General features: G+C 37.9%; 1 protein-coding gene across 2 annotated transcripts; it reads left to right on the top strand.

Moving 5' to 3' along the window:
• The first annotated feature begins 716 nt into the window (after positions 1-716).
• LOC113119352 (immunoglobulin superfamily DCC subclass member 3-like) lies at positions 717-22,012 on the top strand. Of its 2 annotated transcripts, none has more exons than XM_026288771.1 (14): positions 717-991; positions 7,307-7,618; positions 8,573-8,717; positions 8,805-8,935; positions 9,143-9,280; positions 9,373-9,531; positions 15,201-15,366; positions 15,822-16,072; positions 16,175-16,339; positions 16,680-16,868; positions 17,694-17,810; positions 17,894-18,020; positions 18,321-18,447; positions 18,850-22,012. In XM_026288771.1, exons 1-14 carry the CDS (start codon positions 946-948, stop codon positions 18,937-18,939), a joined length of 2,163 nt encoding a protein of 720 aa, XP_026144556.1. In that variant the 5' UTR covers positions 717-945; the 3' UTR covers positions 18,940-22,012. The 2 variants fall into 2 exon arrangements, with proteins under 2 accessions (XP_026144556.1, XP_026144555.1); XM_026288770.1 differs by having other exon boundaries at positions 17,891-18,020.
• The last annotated feature ends 2,197 nt before the right edge of the window (positions 22,013-24,209 follow it).

Genomic DNA, 24,209 nt, shown 5'->3' with positions numbered 1-24,209 from the left:
CATCATGTGGCGGAACAGTCTTATAATTGGTGTTTCTCTGCCTGTTCAAATGTTTCTCTAAATACTTCCTCTCAATTAGTAGTCTAATGGGATGGGCCCCTGGGCACTCACTTTATTTAAGCACGCAGATCCATTCATATACTGCTTCATATGCTAATAGCTGCTAATTGAATCAGTTTGTTGGTTGTTTTCCTGGGTTTAATGGTGCTTTGGATCTGACCACACAGGGTGAGACTCAAAATAGGCTACAGTGCAAATAAGGAGGTTTTGTTAAGTTTAGGCTTTACAGTGCTAAACAAACTTTGACCAGAACGTTCCTTTGGTTCTGATTAATAGGCCTACAACAAACGAAATCTCTGCCCAAATGTATTAGTTATCTAAACGTACAATAACTAGTATTATAACTTTTTATGAGCTTAATATTTAAATTCTGAATATTTGATTAATGACAACTGCTTGGGTACGATGTTTCTGAGTTTTAATCCCTTGTGGTAAAGAAATAAAAAGGCCCTTTTACTCAAATATATTGTTATCCATAACGTACCTACCCAAAAGCAGCGGTTGGTTTAACGACTGGTTCATCACAGAGCCACCTGTCACCGAGGACGAGAGCGCGCGCGTCAACGTCAAGCGGCGACAACAATATCATGAATAATGAATGATCGCCGCACGCGCTCGCCGCTGTGCTGGAGGCTGGAGCCGTATTCTCAGAGTGACCGTGGACGTGACCAGCAGCGCCCAGCTGGAGCGCCGTTAATGTGTAGAGTAACGATGTCATTCTAGGTTTACTTCGTTTTGGATTTGTAGGCTATTCGAATAAAAACATTTGCACTAGAAAAGTAGCATTTTTTTTCTTTCTTTCACTTTTTTAACTCCTTTTACCTCCAAAGAAGTTTCCTACCTGTTTTCACTTTTAAAACAAAAAAAAAGGATTTACACAGAAAAATGAAGCCACGGATTTTACTGACCTTCCTGACGTTTATTGGTTCATGTGAGTATAAACTTACTAATTTTCTATCTATCTATCTATCTATCTATCTATCTATCTATCTATCTATCTATCTATCTATCTATCTATCTATCTATCTATCTATATTGTCATTTTATTTACCATTTCACCCATTTTTGTGCCCTTTTCCATATTTTTATAGAAGCATAATTTGACATGAAAGATTTGAAGATCAAATTTTGAGATATTCTATATCAAAAGTATAAGTGTTTGTAATGGAACTAATGGAACTAAGCCTATACTGCAAACTGTTTGATTTATCTCTATTTATTATGTCCTTAGTAGTGCGTTGAATTAAGAAAGTATGACCTTTAAAGTAATTCATAAATATTACAATATGAATATTTATTCATATCTTACAGATTTGTCTCTAACTAGCCTGCATCAAATGCTTTTGTTGTAGAGTTTCTTTACCCCGATGAAGGACAAGCAATTGATACACAAAGATGTTGCAACCTAGTGAAAAGTTCATTAAAATAGGCATTTCAGCTGTTACTATTCATCTTTTTCCAGTCATCTTTGCTGATTTAAGTATTTGGTTTTTTAATAAATAATTTCAGAAATTATGACCAGTCAAATGCATGCTTACAAAGATGGTACTATAATGTTAAAAAACTTTTGATTTATTGTTGTTATAGAATCTTGTTGTTATAAACACAGACATGTAAAATTGGTAGCAAGGTTTTTTTTGGGGGGACATTGATTTGTCTGATTTGACTATCATATGCATTTATTCTTTAGGCTACTTAAATGTTTAAAAACATTTTAAAAATATCTAAAGCAATATAAGTTATCAGAGTAGAGCAATCATACATAGACTCAAACTGCCCTGCATCAAATTCTTTTTTCCTCTCTGTAATTTATCTTTCCTTCTCAATAATTCTTATAATAATCAAACATTTCTGTTCTGGTTGTATATTTTTATAAAGAGATTAAATGACTGGATTGGGATCAAAACTGTTTGTTTTTTAAACCAGATGTTATGGCCGTGAGTTTGGATCATGTGTGTCCTTTAGAATAAATCTTGCATGGAATAATAAATAAACATAGTCGGAAAGTTGAACAGAAGGAGATGGTGAGTCTCTGGGAGGAGGGGGTAGAAACAGATGACCTTATAGACAGAGGGGCTTCATTGACCGTAGGCTGTATTAACCTTTGGGGTCCCCCTTCTGGACAGCAGAGCGGTCCAATGCGGGTGAAGCAAAAAGAGAGCTGGGAAGACAAAAGTGGCCACCTCTCCCAACCCCCTTTGACCTGACCCCAACACCCTGATCTCCATAACACTGCTCCAGCCTTATTGGGAAGCAGGGGTATATTTAAAATCGTCTTAAAGCTGTTGGAGGTTTATGAGTGTGCATGTCTGAATATGTTTATGCTGGAGTAATCCCTCCACAGACTCCTCATCTGTGGAGAATCCTCACTCCAGAAGGCACATCTGACAAGACCCCATCTAGCCATCCACAAACAGGGCACAGGCTGCAGTGGGTGGCGATGTCTCAATCACTGCATGGGTTTCCTTCCTGTTGAGAAACTTGACCAAAAGCATATAGATCCTTAGGCCAACTTTAAGCTCCAGTTAATGTTATTTAGCATATCTCCACAGGCTATAGCCACTTCAATCTGAACATTCATCTCTCTAATTGAAGCTGTAGCCATTTTCCTCACTGTAATGAAGCTGACATAATAACCTGTAATACAGTGTATGGGCTAATCAGCCACAAAATGACTTTGTTTATAGAGGCATTAAAATTTTCAGTGGTTCTGTTAAAGAGAGCCATCAGGGTTCATGAAGCCAAAGTGGAAATAACAGTGGCATTAAAACTTACATGTTGCAGCAGAGGGACATTTTAACCCTTGGTTGCTCCATTAATGAGATCGGCTTAATGGAAGCCCTAGACCCCCTTCTGGTCCTTATCCTAATAATTAAAGACCTGAGGCCATAGTGATGGGGTGTCCTCCCCCTGCAATTGGAGCATATTGCTTATTGATTTCACCTTAAGGTTTTATGTCTGGCAAATACTTTTTTATAAAAAGCTGTTGACCTACAGACACGATCTAATTAATAGAAAACACATATATTTTGCAAAGCAGCATGATATGACGGAAAATAGCATCTTAAAACATCTCTTAAAAAGTTTGAGTCTGATACCGATTTTTTTGATGAAAAGTGGAGGATAGATCAAAAGAAGAGCACAAGAGAGCTAATTGTTAAGTGATAATTGGTTAATGAGGAGGGTGGATTGAAACTGCAGGGGGTTGTTTCCTCTCTTAAGTGGAAATGCAAGTTTGTTTCCATGACTTTGAACTTGGCATATGCCACCTAATGACAATCAGTGTTTAAACAAAAGACAACTTTGCCTCAAACGACCAACACAAAGAAGTGTTTGTGCAGGCGGCTTGTGGCTGTTGTAGTCAGGAAGAATTTAACTCCCATTATGGAGTCAAAATAAGCCCACCCGGAGCAGCATGATCCCCCCCTTTCCACCCAGCTTCTTTACAATTCCTCCCCCAAGTTTGTATTCAGCTATTGTTTATGTTAGATCTCCTGCTGCCGCTGTGGATATAATGGGAGAAAAAGAGAGCGAGAGGAATTTGTGAATGTTCGTATACGTTTAGAATTTCTTTCAAAGGCTTTTATCACTTTTTGTGGCAGGCCAGTTTCAGTAATGCTAAAACTTCTCTGGACAATAGAGAGACCCATATAGAAATTATAATGAGCATTCAATGATAGAATATTTGGCCTGAAGTTTCAATTACAAATCCTTGAAGTGTTTTTTTTTTCTTTTTTCTCTCAAAGCTCTTTTTCTTCTCCTCAGATAAGCTATAAAACATTGCAGATCTATATGTTCGCTACCATTCATAAGACTTTTCAAAAGACTTTTATTCTATAAAGGATGCATTAAATTGATCAGAATGGACAATTAAGATGTTTATAATGTTGCAAAATATTCCTACTTTCTACTACTTTTTTTTACTTTCTATTCATCTAAGAAAATATCATGGTTTGACTGCAGCTTCAGCTTTGCCATCACAGGACTAAATGACATTTTAAAATACCCCTAAAATAGAAAACTGTTTTTCTTAATTGTAATAGTATTTCACAATGATGCTGTTTTTCCTTAATTTGGGATCAAATGCAGCCTTGCAGGCTTTATATATATTTATGTTTAAAGTAAGTTAAAGTGATGGTGGGGGTTGTTGCATTGACCCTTTAGAGACGAAGGTCATTCGAATGATGTCTGGCTTCCAACAATAGTTTGTGAAGTTCAGGTCCAACATTAGATTGGGGACAATGGAGCAACCTGGGGGCTGGGACTGTGTGTGTGTGACTGGACACAGGCTGTCTGCCTTAAACCCCACGTTGTTCCTCCACCCTTCACCAACTCTCTCATGACCCTTTAGGGACCCAGGTCACAGCTCAAGGGGTGGGGATGGGTGGGGTTCTCCTGCTGCTCAGAACACCATCCACAATCCCCCAAAACCCAATTTCTATCCACCTCTCATCTGAATGATCAGAATTATCCCCAGGTTTGAGCTCTTAATCACACTTCTGTTCAGGTCTCATGCAGGTTAGAATGGGTTATTAGCATAAACTTATAATCAACATTCTTTGTGCAGCATCATCACAGTTGTAGCAACATTGGAGATCTTCGATCCTAGAGTATGAGGTACAATGACAAACTTCTCTAATGGGAAGATCATGGAGCACAGTTTCTGTTGTGAGGTGTGCAGAAACAGAAAACGTATTCATTAGAAAACAGCATATTAATAATATTTAATTGCTCTCTAACATGGTTAGTCTTAAATATGCAGTCCATTTATATCCCTGCTACAACATTAGGTTATTTAATTGGATGTATCAAGCAAGAACTAACATTATATTTGTACATCCATATCTTTATTGCTTAGACCCATGTGTTATTCTCTGTATTTCTGAATCCAGCTTGTGTGACGTAACCCCCCTTTCACTCTGGGACCTCTGAATTTCATTAACACTTCGGGTGGAGTATAAGCTAGGGAAGGGCCAGCTGTAAGCTAGCCCTCATAAAAATGAAAAAGAAAGAGACAGACTCGTCCCATCTACATCTGGTCAGTCTGTGACCTAACCAGCAGCAAAAGGTGCATCCCAGATATACCCTTCATTGGAAGCCTATAGTGCTATGTATTTATGGACTCCGGTATTGATATCAGTCAAGGTATATGAGTCCAAGTTATATGAAAGTGAGGCAATTTAGCTTATCTTGTCATGTTGTCATGGGTAATGTCAGATTTTGCAGTAATGGCTACCTATATGCATGTCGAATTAGAGTGAAACAGACATTTCTGGACCATACCAATATTTTTGTAAAGTTGCAAGTAAATTATCCATCACTAATTATAATGTACAGTATGATTTATTGTGTCCTTAAATGATTAGTGTTTTTTTTAAAGATTACATTTAATTGATGATAAAAGTTGTCTAAAAGTAAAATATTGGCATAACAAAATCTTGCTAATAAGTATTGCTAATTTCTTAAATATTGTCAATAACCAATATAGTACAAAATATATTTTGCTTCCTATATAATGCATAATACACTATTGCAGCTCTAAGAAGAAATTCTGCTCTCTACATCCAGCTGCTCAGTATTTTACATTTTAAATTTCATATACAGTACTATATGGAATTTAAAATGTCAAATACTGAGCAGCTGGATGCAGAGAGCAGAATTTCTTTAAATGCCTAGTTTAACCAAAACTCAAATTTACTCACCCTCCAGTCCAAACCTGTAAGATTTTCTTACTTTTGCTGAACACAAAAGACAGAAAGTCTGCAAATACAAACATTCTTCAAAATAAATTCTGCACACAAATGAAGATATTTTAAAGAAATCTTTTTTTTTCGTTCCACAGAGCAAATTATGACACAATGTAAATTTTTTGGTGAACTATCCCTTTAAGACTTTATGAACTTCATATCACGATCAAGGGCAGGTGGTGTTTGTGGACCCCAGCAGTCAGAAATTAGAATATTTTAGCAAGCGGAGGAACAGAAGTACATATTGAAAGTGGGGTAGGTTAGATCTACCTAACAGATGCTAAAGGTACTTCACATCTCATCTAGTGCAAGTTCAAGAGCAGACTTGTGCTCCTTAACATAACAGCTGCCGGAGACACCGGCCATCTCCAGAGGTCACATTAAGGGTGGCTTTAGGTCTGAAGTTCTCCATATGAAAAGCACAGAAGATGTATGAAATGGCCATGGTGCAAGTTGACAATGAGAGAGGACTGGGGTGAACCAGTGGCATGGGAAAGTCACCCCGGAATCAGACTGAAAGGAAAATGTGTCCACTGGGGGTTTGGAGCGGTGGGGGTTTGTATAAGTGGTGGGCAGATGGTCCAGACTGAGAAGGCTCCTGGTGGTTGCCGGGAGTTGTTTTTGGGAAAAGTGTGTCGTCACAGTGTTATTGTCATCAAGGGTGCGTTTGCTCAAAAGAGATTCCTCTAACTTAACCCCATAACTCACCCCAATTCTCTATCCCTTCTACTTTGGCTTTGTCACAGCCCTCTATGGTTCACTGGATGCATTGCGTTTGTCTCTATTGTGATGACCAGGTTTGGTTTGGTGACACTGAGTAAATAGGCAGATATGCTTTAATGGTAAGGCTCACAATGACATCAGTAATGAGACACAAATGCAGTTTTGTGGATATGGAAAGCTTTCATTTTCAAAGGCGTTCTTTTTGTTTGAGTCTTGAATTAAAAGAAAACACAGACATATGCAGAAAACACAAAAACATACATGTATATCACAAACTTAAAATCCATGAAAGATGTGAATGAGACCAAAAAGTACTTTTAGCAACCCCCCCCAAAAAAAAAAAACCAATAAGCTTCAAAACAGCTTCACGGTAATAAATGAGAAAATAACAGTATTCATTTTGCAAAGTTCTCCAGTTATGAAATGAATACAGTTTCAGCGGTAAAGCAGCTCTAAAAGACAACAGTGTTATTATTTAATTCAGTTTAGTTGCAGAGGTCATCAGTTATGAAACAAATTAAATTCAGCTACAAAGCAGCTCTACAGAAGACATTTCTCATTATCCAGTTCAGGTTTCATTCTCCTTCGATAGCATCAGTGCCGTCAAATTAATAATATTATGGCATATTAATTGTCTGTTAAAACCAACATAACTTCTTCACTATTCTTTTTATATATCATCAGTGTTTCATATGCATAGCTTTTATTATAATCTAGCTTGTAGGGTTTGCTCTAGTTGTGTTCTGACCCATTTTCCATTTCTCTCTCACTGTCAGGTTTGTGTAATGGATCTGAGTTGGCTTTCCTTACCGAGCCCAGTGATGTTATCGCGGTACGGGACAGGCCGTTGATGCTGGACTGCAGGGTGGAAGGCGAGGGTCCCATTACAGTGACGTGGCATAAGAACGGAGCTCCGCTGCTTTCAGGAGCAGGCAGTCGGGCGAAGATCCTATCCAACGGCACACTCCTCATTCGCAGCTTCCAGAAGAGACGGGATGGAGATGCTACCGACGCTGGAGAGTATTACTGCGCTGCGCAGAACCACTACGGCATGCTGGTCAGCCGCAAGGCCCGTGTGCAACTCGCTTGTGAGTGACTGAAGGGAACACATTTCAAACATGGGCGACAGGGTGACAGTAGATAGTTTCACACTCTGATATAAAATCATATGCTTTGCCTGTGATTACCCAATTGTTTGAAAAATAGAGTGATATAGTGGAGGTACCAATGTCCATTTACTATCTGTTACTCTGTCCTTTCCCATCTTCCTCTGGTTCTCCCTTTGGTCCAATAAAAGCAGTAGGGTGGGTGATAATCCTGTAGAATTATAGTTGTCACTACATGCTGTTACCATAGCAATGAACTCTCATTGGGAGCCACTTCTTCTTAGACCACTACCTATTGATTAGATGAATGACCAGGCTATTTAGACCACAAGTCTCTTGGCACCTCACCCTATATCCCCAATGAAAATCACCATTTTAGATGCCAATATCAAATTATCACAGTAAACTCAAATATGGGACAGAACAGTTGTTATACCGCATAGAGTCATTAAAACAGTTTTCTTTCTAAGTATGCTTATTTTTTATTTCTGTATCTAGAAAATATCTAGAAAACTATGTAATGTTATATCCAAATATCTTAACATCCTCAAAACAAGATAAATTTACTTCACATGCAAAATGGTATAAAGAATATTTATTTGAATGTACTTCAAATTAAACTAAACCGCAGTTTTGATACATTTATGCTTAATGTATATTAATACAATTAAATCGGTTTAATATTTTTCCAAGGAAGTCTCTATGCTTGACCAAGCTGCATCTGTTTGATACAGTAAACAACAATAATAATGTAAAATTATATTAAAGTTTATAATCAATGTTTTCTGTTTTAATAGAATTTAAAATGTACTTTATACTTGTGATGGCAAAGCTGAATATCAGCAGCCATTATTCTAGTCTTCAGTGTCACATGATCCTTTAAAATGTATTATTATTATATTTGGTTTATAAATAACTCTCAATTGTGTTCCACAGCTCTTCCGAAATTCCACACTCACCCAGAGTCCATGTCAGTAGATGAGGGAGGTGTTGCACGTTTCCAGTGTCAGGTCAGTGGTATTCCTGAGGCCAGCATTACTTGGGAGAAGGACCGTGGTGTGCTTGGAACGTCTGATGACAGGTAACACACAGTTCTTACTGTATTTCTTTATGTTCTTCCTCACAGGATTCATACATTCACAACATTCATGTTCCTCTTTCTGCACAGGTACACTCTTCTCCCAATGGGTATTCTGCAGATTACAGGAGTTAAGAAATCAGACGCTGGTGTCTATCGCTGTGTTGCCACTAATATCGCCAACACCCGCTACAGCCACGAGGCCTACCTGAACGTAACCGGTCAGTAGTCACCCTTGATCTGACAAACACCCCAGACTGCATGTACATGACTTTAACCTTCAACTCTATGCATCCTGTAAATAAGCAATGTGCTGGATTGTGATTTTGATTACCTCAAATGTCATGATGTCAAGTGTCATCCTTATATTAGTGATTTGTAATTTAGTTCCACTTTCATCATCTCTGTATTTGCCCTTCTACTCTCAGGAGCTGTTCCTCGCACCTATAAGGAGCCAGTCATCCTGTCCGGCCCACAGAACCTCACCATCACCGTCCATCAGACGGCCATCCTGGAGTGTATCGCCACTGGAAACCCTCGCCCGATTGTGTCTTGGAGTAGACTTGGTATGAATCCTTACACTTAAATTGTTTAAAGTTAACTTAACATTCTAGATTTCTTGTAGTTTCATTTTTCTCATATTTTTTTTTTCCATCAGATGGCAGATCTATCGGAGTGGAGGGCATACAAGTGCTCGGGACGGGGAATCTGATGATCTCCGATGTCTCCCTTCAGCACTCTGGGGTGTATGTGTGTGCTGCCAACCGGCCTGGCACCAGGATGAGGCGTACCGCATTGGGCAGGCTGGTAGTTCAAGGTAAACCTCCTGGATTTGTATCGAAGATATTTTGGGACGTGTTCTTACTGATTTTTCACTCAAGGTTTAAAACGTTTTAATCTAATTTCTACTCATTTTGGCCTTTTGTCTCAGCTACAAGATCATTTAGGGGAATCTTACTTGACCCAAACTGTTGAACAGTAGTGTATTGAATCAGAAAAGTAGATATTTTAGCTTCAGTAGTTCGTGGTCCTAACCCATGTGGGAAATAATAGCTGACCCCACACTGCTTAATCCTGATTTGTTCTGACAGAAGTTCACAAAAGCTGCACTATTACAGTAATTTTTTTATTTGCACACTTCACTGAGCACAACGGAGCAAGCCTACTGTCTTATGTGTGTCTGTGTGTTTGTGTGTGTGTGTGTGTGTGTGTGTGTGTGTGTGTGGGGGCATGTTTTTGTGACATATAAGGACACAACTCTGTATAATGACATGGGTATGACACAGGTATTACAAGGAGAGGGTGACTTATGAGGACATAACCCATGTCCCCATTTTTCAAAACGCTTATAAACCATACAGAATGAGTTTTTTGAGAAAGTAAAAATGCTCAAAGTTTCCTGTGAGGGTTAGGGTTAGGTGTAGGGTTGGTGTAGAGCCACAGAATATACAGTTTGTACAGTATAAAAACCATTACGCCTATGGGATGTCCCCACCTTTCACAAAAACAAACATGTGTGTGTGTGTGTGTGTGTGTGTGTGTGTTTGTAGCTGTCTTTGTATTGAATGAATATAGTATTTTTTGGCTGCTATGATGACCAGACATCAGGCAGAACTGGTTTTGAACATGACCCTTGGAAGCTGACTGGTCAGCACAGCAGGAGAAGTCAATATTCAGGTCCTCCCTTCTCTCACCTTTGCCCTTCTTGGTTTTTTTCCTCACTCTGTACTGGGTCTGATGGTGTGATATTCTGGCTACCATTATGGTAATTAAGTTCCTGCTGCTGCTGTCCAGCTGGGCTTGAGAGGAATAGGTTGGGTAATGAAGTCAGCTGTTAGGAGATATCCCCCCTTCAACACCCCATGACACATCTCATCCATCACCCTGCTACTGTCCGTACATTCAACCTGATCATATATCCCTGAGGTATATATGCTCCTTTCACTGGCTTTCTTCAAAGTAGCTGCACACTGGGGGTCTTTAGGAAAGAACAACATGAGAGAGAACAAATGGGTAAATCATCCATGAGAGGTGTAGTACAAAACCCATATTTAATATTACAGTTGGTAGTAGTAAGTGTGAACGACTAATCTTAAGAATAATCCTGATGATGTGTTTTAACATCTTTAAGTGATGGCCAGGAGACAGATATTTGAAATGAAGATTATCCTGTTGTCCCTTAGCTTTATGCATCCATTTATTTGTTGAACTGTTTCTGAAATTGCACCCAGGTGTGCTTTCTTTATCTGTGTCCCAAATGTCCAGCTTAAGTCTGATCAATCCATAGTCACCCCCTATCAGTCTTTTTACATCAGAATTGGCTGTGAAGCCATTTGGGCGAGGTAATCTTGAATATATTGATTCATTTATTGATCCGCTTTTTGTGTAAGATGGAAACAAAGAGATTAGGTTAGCTTATTTCTCCAAAAAAAGAAAGCAAAAACCTTCCCAACAAACAATGAGAAAAGCCTCATTAAGTATTTCAGATCAGTGAAGCGAAATTACATTTAGAGGAACACAGAATGACCAAAATTAAATTCATTATCAAGGAATTGTGCAAGAATAATGTTGGATTAATAATACTTTATAATAAGATTTAATATGTTAACATTAGTTAACATTCAGTATAACGAGTTAACAACATTACAGCATTTATTAATCTTGGTAAATGTTTATTTACAATGCAAACTTCATATTGTGCATTATTTAGTTCATATATTATAAAATATGTTAATTTTATTTTACTTAAAATGTTAACATATATCAGTTTAGACAAAGGTACGGTTCTAAAGTTAGAGGTCAGTGATATTTTACGATATATATTTTTTATAGACATTACAACTTTTATTCAGCATTAAATTCATGCATTAAATTATTCAAAAGAGATAGACTTTTATAATGTTACAAAAGATATACCACATATTGGCATATTATTTCTGAGAGATTGGAAAGAGTGGGGCAAAGTCTGCTGAAAATTCCCATCGAAGTAATAAATTAGATTTAAAAAAATATATTAAATAGAAGAAGCTGTCTTAAATCATTTTAACTTGAAAGACAAGCACTGAAATCCAACAGAATAAGCCGAAAGGGAAATTGATAACTTATTTGATAACTTAACAGTCTTTCTGCCGGTCACAAAGGTGAAATCAGCACATCCTTGTCAAGTTCAAGCTTAGGGGTTTAGTTTATGTCAGGTTCTGGTCCTCCAGACTGCTCATTGTGGATGTGAAGTCTGCACTTTCACACAGTCCTGAAGGTTAGGACAGATGCTGAGCTAGGATGTGGACAATAGAGAACAGAAAGGAAGACAGACAGGCAAAGAGCAGTCTTCCTAGTGTGCATGTGTATGTTTAGGGGGGCACGGTATCCCCTCTCACCTCTGCCCTCTCATTTCTCACCTTTGACATTGGCCTAGGAAGCAGAAGGGGGTGGAGCCTCCTCTGACAGACAGGTGATGAAACAGCAGAATGGATGATCCTTAAATGAGGAAGGGTGATGGGGCTTCATGGCCCCTCCCCCAGAGTTTCCATAGCATTATAAGGGCAGTTGTTCTCGTCCCAGCTGGTGGTCAGGCAGCGGATGACGAAGTTAAAGGGGGGGTGACATTATAACAGCTTTGCATTGAGGGAACCCATTCCTTTATTTCCACCCTGGGCTATTTTAATATGGAAAATGAAAGGATATTGACATCTGGTTCAGCTGAGGAGTTTCCTTAAGTTACATTTTCTCCATCTGAAAATGTATGCCCACACATCAAAGCAGGTGCAGAAATAGCAATTCATATTAAACAGGAGGCTTACTGATATAAGTCATTATATGTGACTTGAAATCAACAAATGCATTCAAGAACCAGCTGATTCAAATCAGGGGGCAGCCATGTTTTTCAATAATGTTAATAGATTGCATGAGTCATGCAACAGGATTAAATGGATTAGAAATAGCCACCTGATCAGACTCAAGGTCAGGATCTGAGACCCTGCTAAAAGAATAACTGATCAATACATGCGATGGATGCTGTCAGTTGATCCTGGTTGTAAAGACAGCTGGTTAGCTGTTGGAGTGGAAAACAGAGCCCAAAAGCTGATGCTGTTATTTAATTGTACTCTGACTGCTTTCTGTTTGCAGCCCGGGGAAATGATATGTCATGAAAAGATTATAAATCCATCTGAATCAGTCACAGATCAACATGTGCGTGTGTGTTTTAAGTGTGCTTGTATGTATAGCTGACTTTCACTGGGATTTTACATGTACTTAAGAAGTTCAGTTCAAGTCAGACCTAAACACCTACCCCAGGTTTCACAGACGAGGCTTAAACCTAGTTCCAGACTGAAATGTAATCTGAGCTGTTTCAACTTAAAGAAACTTGCAATGACTGATCTTAAAATATATCAGTGCCTTTGCTTTGTCTCAAGATGCACAACAGTAACGTTTTTTTCTAAGGCATGTTAATAAAAATTATGGCCTAATCCTGGCTTAGTCAAGCCCTGTCTGTGAAACCGGGCCTTATTGTTTTTTTATATCATTACAGTTTTCTATTTGAATATATTTCAAAATGTAATTTATTATTTTATTGGTAAAGCTGAATTTCCAGCAGGCATTACTTCAGTCCCCAGCGTTGAATGTTGAAAACTGTTTTGCTGCTTAACTTGTTTTACCGTTCAAAAGTTTGGAAAAGTGAGCTTTTTTTAAGAAAACTTAACTCATTTATTCAGCAAGGATGCATTAATGATTGATCAAACATATCATGGTTTTCACAAAAATATAAAGCTAACAAAAAAATTATTTCCACATCGCTTATAATAAGAACCATTATTAATATTTCAGCACCAATTCATAATTTTATTTAATTTTTTTCAAAAACATAAACAATTCTTACACAGATGTGTATATCAGCTAGACAGATGCAGAATGTATCAGCTCCCTCTCAGGGCCTTTATTTAGTCCCTCCTCAAATTAAAACATTTCTATTCAAGGATGTCTATTCATAAACAGTTCTACTCAGGTTCAAGTGTGAAGTGCTTCTTGGGAGAGAAGAGAGCCACAATGACGTGGCTGATGAATGACACCCCTCCTCATCCACACACACACACACACACATGACCTCTGTCCTATTGTACCCTGCTATAGTTTCATTATACACACACCCCTCCAGCCCCTTCCACTTTTCACTTTGACCCTAAAGCCTGAGCAGAACCCAATGAAGTGTTTTTAAAGGCTGTATTTTTCATTTCAGGCCTACTTGCACATATATGATGAATTTTGTGTTTTATAGTGGTACTTGATGTCTTGTCATGGTATTCTAACCTCAGGTTATACATACATAAGCTATAGAAGGTCATACGTATAGACACACACACACACACACACACACATACATATGTTAACACTTAGATCATAAATTGATTCTGAAGTAGATTTTTATTTAAAAAAACAAATATCTTTAGAGATATTATTCAGGACACAATGATGAGAAACAGAACAATCAGCTGTGAAACCCAATTAAACAGCTTCTCTGCAGCTCGTATTGATCTGGCAAATCTATATTTTTGTCCAATGGTTTAAAATATTTTGACCTCATTTGAAGGAGAAGCAGTGCTGTTTTAAAGATCTGTGCCTGCATTGATTAATAGCTGTCTATTGAAATAGGGTTCCCTTTGACCTATGATCTCCCACACCTCCGCAGACCACTTCGGACCCTCTTCCCAGGGAGAAAGGGCTCTTGTGGGGGTGTTTGGTTGTGGTGGGTGTCAGTAGATCAATGAGATGCATAGTCCTGGGGTCTGGAGAGCTCTACATATCTGCATGGCCATTGTGTGAACACTGAAGGGGTGTCAAGCGGAACGGTGAACCTGCGTCTGCACTGCTGAGCCAGAGGAGGGGCTGCAGGGGTCATTTAGGAAGATACAGAGCGCTTATAAAAAGAGTTTAAGTTCAAGATCTGGGTTGAGGCAAATTAGTGTGTCTCAAAGAGCCATATAATGGTAAAATATTATATAATTTTAATTCATTAAATATTAATATTAAGGTGTCTTGCTGTTAAACAAATGTATGTCTGGTTCTCAAAGTATCTTTGCCTCACTATCATACTGTCTACTGCATAAAATCTTCATATTTATACTGAAATAAAAATTTGGTAACACTTTAGATTAGGAAACACATGAAGTAAGAGTTTTCCCTCTGTAAACTCCTAATTACTGTTTACTGATAGGTAGTTGTAGTAGTAGTTATGTTTAGGTATGGGATATAAAATATGGTCATGCTGAATAAGGCATTAATATGTGCATTATGAGCACTTATAAGCAGCCAATATACTAATAATATACATGCTAAAATCATATTTATTTTTTCAGTTCCGGTTCTAGTTATTTTGATACATACATAACAAGAAAAAAAAAAAAATATATATATATATATATATATATATATATATAAAGAGTGTCTTTAACTATAATAACCCTGGTCTTGCCCTGTTCCTCTGTTCCCCAGCTCCTCCAGAGTTCATTCAGTGGCCGCAGTCTGTGTCTAAGCCAGCAGGAGGCAGTGCTGTGTTCACATGTGTGGCTCAGGGTGTTCCTGAACCTCACATCATCTGGCTGAAGAATGGAAAGATACTCACCCCAGGCGATCATGTGAAACTCACTAACAATAACAGGTATACACTTATAAGTGCACACTTCAATGATATGAGACTCAGAAGTATGTACAGGGATACACAAACTTACTGCTGAAACACACAGTACATAAAACCTTAAACAATACATAGGCATATATCATAAAAAGAAAAAAAGAAAATAAAAAATGGCATGAAATCTAAAAGTGTCTGTTTATCTAATTATATACCTCTTTAGATTTTTATTATTATTTGTACTGGTGTTTTTTATTATTATTATTTTATTCTGTTAATTGTTTAATTATTTCATTTTTTTATGTATATGTGCACAATGTTTTAACTGCTTTATTTACCTGCAATAATATGTCTAAAATCATTACCAACTTCTGTCCACTAGATGTGAGATGTGCGATATCTGTAAATGGTAACAAGGTTTACATAAAACAATCAGAGTATAGATTTAAAATAATAATAATAACAATAATGAATGTTTTTAGCACCCTGGCCGTGACTCGCATCACATCAGAGGATGAAGCTATATACCAGTGCATCGCTGAAAACTCTGCCGGCACTAACCAGGCCAGCGCTCGTCTGGCTGTGTCCCTGGCCAAAGAGCTGCCCGATGCCCCTCAGGACCTGAAAGCCACGGCTCTCTCTACAACCACCCTGCAGCTCTCCTGGACCCAGCCACCAGCCGAAATCACAGACGGGATCATCGGATATGTGCTGCATATCCGCAAATATGGCGGTGAGTGTCTCTGGAATTCAGAATTTCCACTAATCTGGAACATATTTTGCTCTCTACTAGTATTTTTGGAGAAATACATAATCGGCGCACTTTTGTTTTCAGAGCCTGAAAGCACAGAACTACAGGAGGCTGTGAGTAAGACAACATTTCAGCATGACCTCACAAACCTTGAACCCGCGACCACCTACTCCATCTACCTGAAGGCTTACTCTCCCCTGGGTGCTAGTGAACGCTCCAGTACTGTTGTTTCCACAACACTAGGGGGCGGTATGTAACTGCATACAGATTAGACATCGCATGCGATTTGCCTTTATGTTTTGCTTAGGTCACAACAATTTCAAACTCTCCCTCTCTCTCTCCCTCTATAACTGCTTCTTCTCTTTCCCACATCAGCATTTTTGGCTCCCTCTGTCTACTACATTGTCCTTTAAAATTATCCTTCTCTTTGCTTTGTTACAGATGTTTAAGCATCTGGTTTTTTCTTTTCTTTCTATGGCTTTTCTTTTTGCCCATCCACCTTATGTTTTTTGCTTGAACATAATGAACTCCTGTTCCTTGTTCATCTGAGCTCATTATAATGAGTTTTCTCTCTTTGCACCCTATCTAGTGCCCAGTTCACCTACATTTTTCACCAAAGCAATAAACACCACAGCAGTCCAGGTCCTCTGGGAGCTGCCCAATAAGCCTGGAAAAGCTGAGGGTTTCCGACTGTCTTACCGCAGGGTTCCCCATGGAGAGATCCAGGGGCCAATTCAGTTGCCGTGCCATGCTAACATTCACACCATTTCTCATCTCGGTGAGGGAAAATTGGTTTTCTTGTTTTTTCTATAAACTAAATTAAACCATTGACGCAACTATAGACTATAGATTCAGTATATCTTTCCAAATGCCAAATGGTTTACTAATCTAATGCAGTTTAAATGTTAATGCATGCAAATAAATTGATTTTACGCATTTCTTAAGTCAGGAGGTTTCAAACTTGGTGCAGAGAATTGTATTTAAGAAAAGAAAAATATTATTTTCGATATTATCAAGAAAATAATTGTATTATTTAAATAATATTAATAAAAATATAATATAAATAATATAAGCTTAAGTACAATTTAGCAACAACAACAAAAGATAGCCATCAAATTCCATCTAGCCCTTCTTATTTTAATGTTTTATGCCGAATACTCTCTCAATTAACTATTCTGTCTACATGACCTGTTACAGTAGCACTGAACAAGCCATTATGTTTGTACGTGACAGTTGAAATATTCCCTCACTCACCCATCTTAAGAGCAGACCTGAAATAAATCATGAGCACTAGAGAACAAATGCTCCTCTGTGTATCTCCTAGTATTGTTACGTGACAAATGTCTGAATTCAGAGAGTGTGAAAATTTAGATACTGTAAAATCTCAATATATGTAAAAGAAGGACCGTAATATCCAGGAGGTTTTACACCCGACCTCAAACACCATGACTCAGCTGATCAATAGTTCTACTGTGATTGCAAAGTCAACAAAAGCAGCTCAGTGGATATGTATTAGATTGTGCATGTGTGAGGCAAATGCATGAGTAACTTTGATTGATTTGCAGTGTGTGTGATATTGACCGTTTCCATTTTTATTCACAAGACCCCGGCGCTGTGTATGAAGTCAAACTGGTGGCCTACAATGGCAATGGAGAGAGCGATTGTTCAAAGAAACTTGTTTCACTGGCTGAGGACAGGACTAGTGCTAAAACCAGAGCTGGTAAATTAGCATTTGCTTAGGCAAACATGATGGTGTCTATTATTTATAATATAAGTGAATAATAATCATTTTCTTTGCTGCAGGAGAGGAAGCTCAGTGTAACTGCAGGGGTGTAGAGAGCTCGGTGAGCAGCATTGTGGTTGGCATCCACATTGGCATGGCCTGCATCATCTTCTGTGTGCTCTTTCTCATGTTTGGATATCGGCGAAGGTAATGGACCTTTTGGAGAGATGTGCAAAACATATGTGCACATTTTTATATTGATTCACTTCACAAATATCAAATATAATAACATTATGCATTATAAATATACAATATACAATATAATAACAATTATGTAATATATAATGCATATGTGTATATGTATATGTATATGTACATATATAGATATCATTTTATTTTATTTGTCACTTACAAGTTATATGACATACAACACGCAGTGAAATGTAGTAAATGTGTATAATAAGATATAGTAGTATAAGTACAATAAATACATTTCATTTTTCTCAGTTTCCTCTGTAGGAAGGGGACTCAGGACAGCTGGTCTGTGCCACACGGCGAAGATGGAGGGCATCCCAACGGCATCCCAAAAGCGGCAGTAACACAACCTGTTCAAGGCACTGGACTGGTTCCACAAGTAAGACTTCCAGTCGAGCTTCTCAGAACATTATAACTGAAAAGAAGGCATCAATAGCAAATATAGCCACCCCCGCGACCTTCATTTTTTCTTTCGACCGCAGATGCCACAAAATATCATCTCAACACAGTTAGTGAATGGATATGCTACTCTTGACGTTGTCATTTCATCTGAATATCAGTTGAATATCTTACCCTAGTAGTATCACTGTAGTTACAGCTCGTGAAGTTGCTTTGCATGATTGTCATTTACTAATTAGTCACTGCCAAAACACTTTTCTCAAAGCTTTTTTCTTGTCTACTAACCAAGTTTATCAACAGTTGGAACTGAATTTGTGCTTTGATCGTCAGGGATTCATAAAAAAGGTAGCATATTAACTAATGTCTGTTTTCTCTTTTTCAGGGTCATAATATAGATGGCCAGGCCCAGTGCCAGGTTCTTATTGAGCAGCACTCATCCAGTCTGCCAGGCACTGGCACAGGCACTGGCTAGCATTAGCCTGTAGCTAGCACTGCCTCAGTGATCTCTCTCCTTGTGGTTCCTCTGCCTAGCCTGCCCACCAAAATCCCTTTAGTCCATATTTATCATGCCCAGTCTGTCACCTAAACTGCTGCTACTGTTTATAGGTGTAAATGGGCCTGTTTTAACTACAAACGTTTTGCTAATTGAGCTGGTCCCATTTGTTTCTTTTGCTCCCTCCCCTTAGAACCAAAGCTTAACTCCTTTAAGATCTTTATTTCGATGTGTCCACACAAGAACACCAAATGATAGCCTTAGGAGATACTGAAGTAATTTTTTTATGCTAGCATGCTAATAGTTACAAATATTTGCTGCACTCTTTCTGAGCATGAATACATAATGGAAGCTAAACACAACAAAAATGATACCATACCCGCTTTATATTTTATTACCAAAGGGTTTTCTGCTAAAACCAAAACTTCCTTTTGCAATGCGTCCTCTGGTAATAAGATGTAGCCTGACATTGTGCCTGAACTAATGCCCAATCTAAAGCCCAAACATTTTAATAATCTCGATATTTCACTTCAGTATGTGTGATTTAGTGAACTACATGATTTACAAAACAAGCTACAATAAGCCATATTCTCAGTTGAAATGATTACAGGGAACAGAGGTTCGTTCCATTTGTTAGCCTTAGCTCAGATATACCAAGATGAATAACGTGGCCTTGCTTTTGCCTTCACTTGTGGTTGTGTGAGTTCAGATAAATTGATTGTTATGTTTCACCATACATGCCTCGAGGCAGGCTCAACCCCAGAGGAACCATAAAGGTGATGGATTCTTCCCACCTTTCCCTCTTTCCTATTCTTTATAATACCCACCACAAGCTGTATACCTCCAAAGATAGCTACCTCAGAATGTTATGTTGGGCTGACATTAGCCCCTGCTAATAAAGCTTGCCTACCTCAGCCAAAAAATAGCAGATCCCCGCTACTCTTCCCACTGCCAGTGCCTGTGCCAGCTGCCTCCAGAACCTGCATTCATGTGCCCATCTGGTCGACTGCCATGGAGAGTGTGACTGTGGCTGCCCATCCTCTGGCTCCAAATCTTGCCTTAGCAGACAAAAGCTGTCTGGGAACCCCTCTCTAACTAATCGTCCAGAGATCTTCAGAAGCATTTAAGCTGTGGAGTACTTCAAACACACCTTGGGTCCACGGTATGTTCCAGATATGATGGTTAGGATCCTGCCAAGCCGTTCCATGGATTCCTTTCTGATGCTGCTAAACCTAAACTCCAAAGAAAAAGATGAAACAGCAGGTACAGAAGGGAATTCGTTTTGTTCGGAGAATGTGATTTGAAAATTCCGCATGGAATCTATGGACCCTTGAGAATTGTAATGGGATATTTTTGGGCCTTTCCATGTGGATACCACACAAAAACCCGTGAAACCAAAAGCTTTGGATATTTTGCTTTCCACCAAGGAATATGTGATGGCATCGAGAGGATGCTTATCCAAAGTGATTCTTTCCAGCCAAACCAACTGGTCTTTTCTCCAGATGCCAAATCGGTTGCCATGGGAACTTGAAGGAGCTGCGAGATGATGGTTGATTTTGGGTTTACTAAGGAACCACCGCGTTCTCTCGTTCCCAAGCGGACAGGCATGGCAGCGGATTATCCAAAAATGTTTTTGATATGAAAACCAAGCTTTATGATATCCAAAGATGTAAAAATGTTTAAGGTTTTCATTTATCTTTATATCCATGTCCTCTTTAGATGAACCTAAGCCTTTGTGTTGATGTTTGTGCAGTTACTGTTAAAAGGGGAAGCTGCAATAAAATGGACTTAATAAGAAACCTATTCACACAAATATCCACAACAATAATATGCTTTAATAGTCAAACATTATCTGTCTTCCCTCTTTTGACATTGAACTGCTATATTTTTCTTTAAAAACCTTTTAACCTTTAAATAATAACCAAACGAAAATGGGATATATTTTCAAGGAGATTTTATATGTTGATATGAGAGAAGGAACATCTGTGTCCTCTTTATGATAATTGAGTTTGCCAAATAGTAGAGTAATAATAATAATAATACCAAATACCTCTTTCATATTTAACATTCATACCCTTTATCTTTTGTAACACTTCATTACCAAGGCACAGGAACACACATGAGTGTACGGTACATGTATGAGTTCATGCATAAATGTGTTTTGTGTTTGGTGAACAGTAGGTCAATCCTGGAGTCAGTAGAGGTCAGAGAACCTTTCAAAAAAAGTCAAGGGAACTATGTGTATACAGTAACATATGAATGGAACCAAAGAACTTGATTTTTTTAATTTTTATGATGCGTATCAAGAAAGCAAAGAGGCCTTTAACTTTGAATATCTAGATGATTAAGATTTAAAAGCAAAGAAAGCTGCTTTTTCCTGATGATGTTCTACACTACTCCAGGTTGACCTTTTGAACATAATGAGTGTTAAACGTTTACCCACAATCACTGCAGTTCAGACAGCCCCTCCATAGACTAAAACTCCCATCCTTGTGTTCATATGAAAGAACTGAAACTTTTGGAGAAAGTAAAAAAGGGAGGATTTTAGATTTGTAGCTGTGTAGCGTGATTCGTATAGTGGTAAACATTAGATTACTCATATTTTAAACCCAATATTTGGTTCTTTTAGTAGAACTTTTTTTATATTCTCTTTCACAAAGTTGTCATGGTACCTACCTTGGGTTGGAAAGATGGCATTTTGATGTTCATTTTTGTAATGTTATTATTATAATTACTTTAATTATTGCTGTTGCTTTTGTTTCTAAGTCCATTTTGTTTTTCATTTCTCAGTAGCAGATGAAAGAGAATGTGAAAGTGTTTGTTAGGACCCTAAAAAACTGTGGGTTGAATGCAGCAGGCTGGCAAAGATGTGATTTGGGATTCATTATGTTTATTTGCCTTTATATTCTACACTTCAGTTTGTGTAAATTGGCCCTTTGTTAATGTGCAGATACCAAGTGCACTTTTACAAAGATTTCAAATGGTTAAATAGCTCTCATAAATGAGTGAATCCCCCATCTGTTTGGATTATGACCCACTGGTTAGAAAAAAAATAAAAAATAGAAAAAATAGTTGTGAACTAGAGTTTGAGGGCTAGAACCAATGAGGAAAAACAATGCTTTAACATGTACTTCCTTTTGAGTTATTTGAACCTGAAACCCAAAAGCTTTAAACACTTTGAGACTGTGATTTCTCCAACCAAAAATATTAAAGACCGAGATTGGTATGTAGTGAATGAACAATTACAAAGCCAATGTAATTGCAGGGACCAAGCAACGAATGTACAATGCTATATAATGGACCATGGTTGTTGAATTGTTTGGTAAATTGGTAATGACTTAATACACAGACTGCAGCCTCTGAATTGATCTGTCAGCACAACAAAGCTTGTGATTCAATTTATCAAGTTGTTATTCTGATCTTACAGTGTTTCTCTAATTGTAGGTCTTTACCAGATTGCAAAACAAAAATGTCAAGATCCTTCAACATACTGCACGTTCCTTCCTGTATTGCATCATTAACTTGTGTAGTGGTTGTATTCTCAAGAATGGGCTTTGATGAATTCCTTTTCTGTTTGAAGAGGAATAATGATGACTGCATTGTCTAGCAACCAATGGAAATGTCTTTAGAAATATGTCAAGATTTCACTGCTGAGCTCTCTCTCTCGATTAAGGTGACTATTGTAATGGCACAGTCTCTGATCTCTGCTTTTTCCTAATTTGTTCATATTCCAGGACGCCTGAAACCAAATAATAAAAAAAAGAACCAAAATATTTTTGTGTCTTTACTTTTCAACTGGATGTATAGTGACACATAACACAAAGTTGACTGTGTATATATATATATATATATATATATATATATATATATATATATATATATATATATATATATATATATATATATATATATATATATATATATATTATTTTGAAAGAATAAAAGCAGAATTTACAGAAGAAAAGCTGTTTGGTAAAACACAGAGCTGTTTAGTTTATGCTTTAGAAGCCAAGCTGCTATAAATGATCTGAAAGGTGTTAATTGGGTCTTGGTTAAATTACCATTAATCTAATCTTCTCTACACGCTCTATTGCTCTTAATCAGACTCACTGAGTGAACCTCAAAAACCTCTAAATGGTCTAAGGTGGCATGTGCATCACACAATCAATCAAAGTGAACCCTAGCACACCCTCTTTATCTACACATGTGATTAGGGCCATGTAAAAGTGCATGAACCCACAACCTTTTGGTTACAAACCATTAGGCCATGAATGTGCCACAAAACACCAATCGCAGACAGTGTTGATCTGGCAGACCTTAAGGAAGCACACAGACTGGTACAAATATATAAGCAATAATAAAACACAATACGATAAGGACAGTAAAGCAGAAACATGTGTGTTATTAATGTATGAGTCACAGAGCAAACAATTTAATGATTTGTTGTTTCAATTCAAGATCTTGGAAACTATGAATTTTTGCCCTTTATAACATACCTAAGAATAAACTATGGGAGGTAAATCTTCTCGGGGACTGTAACATGTGGTGTCTCATCAAGAGACATCTCTGGGGTGAAGACAGGAAGGGCTTGCAGGGTGAGGTTTCCATGGCAACAGCAAAAGGGTCGAGAGGCTTTGTGTGTGTGTTTGAGTGTGTATATACAGACAGGTTCAAAAGAATGTGACAATGTATCATTCATTCAGTCATGAAAAGAAGTGACTAAAACAGTAATATAAGAGCAAACAAGAGAAAGATAAATGAGAAAATTAGCATAAAAAATGATTTAGAAAAATTTGACTGTGCTGCCCACTTATTCTACGTGAACTCAGAAAGGTAAATATAAGAAAGGTGAAGCAGCACCAAAGACCTGAGGATCGTTAGCTTTTCCCAAAGAGTCAATTAAGCCTCCATTTAATTCTGAGTAAGTGATTTCTACAGTTTATCTGCCCTAAAGATCTGCAGGCATGTCCTTCAGGTTTTCTCTCTAGGCATGTTAGAGCACTGGGCAAGTCTTTGGTGATCAGCTCTAATGTGCATGGCCCTGGGATTTACATGAATGGGTGTCAGATATTTCTGTAAGGTTTTGCACCTTGCTCCACCATTATCATCAAAGGACATTATGAGAACCTAAATTCATTTATTGCTCATCCCTTGTGAAACCCATGGTTTTACTACAAAAAAAGGTTAAACTGTAGTTAAAGCATGGTAACCATAAATCAACTATATTGAGAAGACCAGTATGTTGTTCG

Source organism: Carassius auratus, chromosome 19 (assembly GCF_003368295.1).
Source record: "Carassius auratus strain Wakin chromosome 19, ASM336829v1, whole genome shotgun sequence".
Taxonomy (NCBI): domain Eukaryota; kingdom Metazoa; phylum Chordata; class Actinopteri; order Cypriniformes; family Cyprinidae; genus Carassius; species Carassius auratus.
Note: the sequence above shows the minus strand (reverse complement) of the source record. Positions and strands in the feature narration are given on the sequence as shown.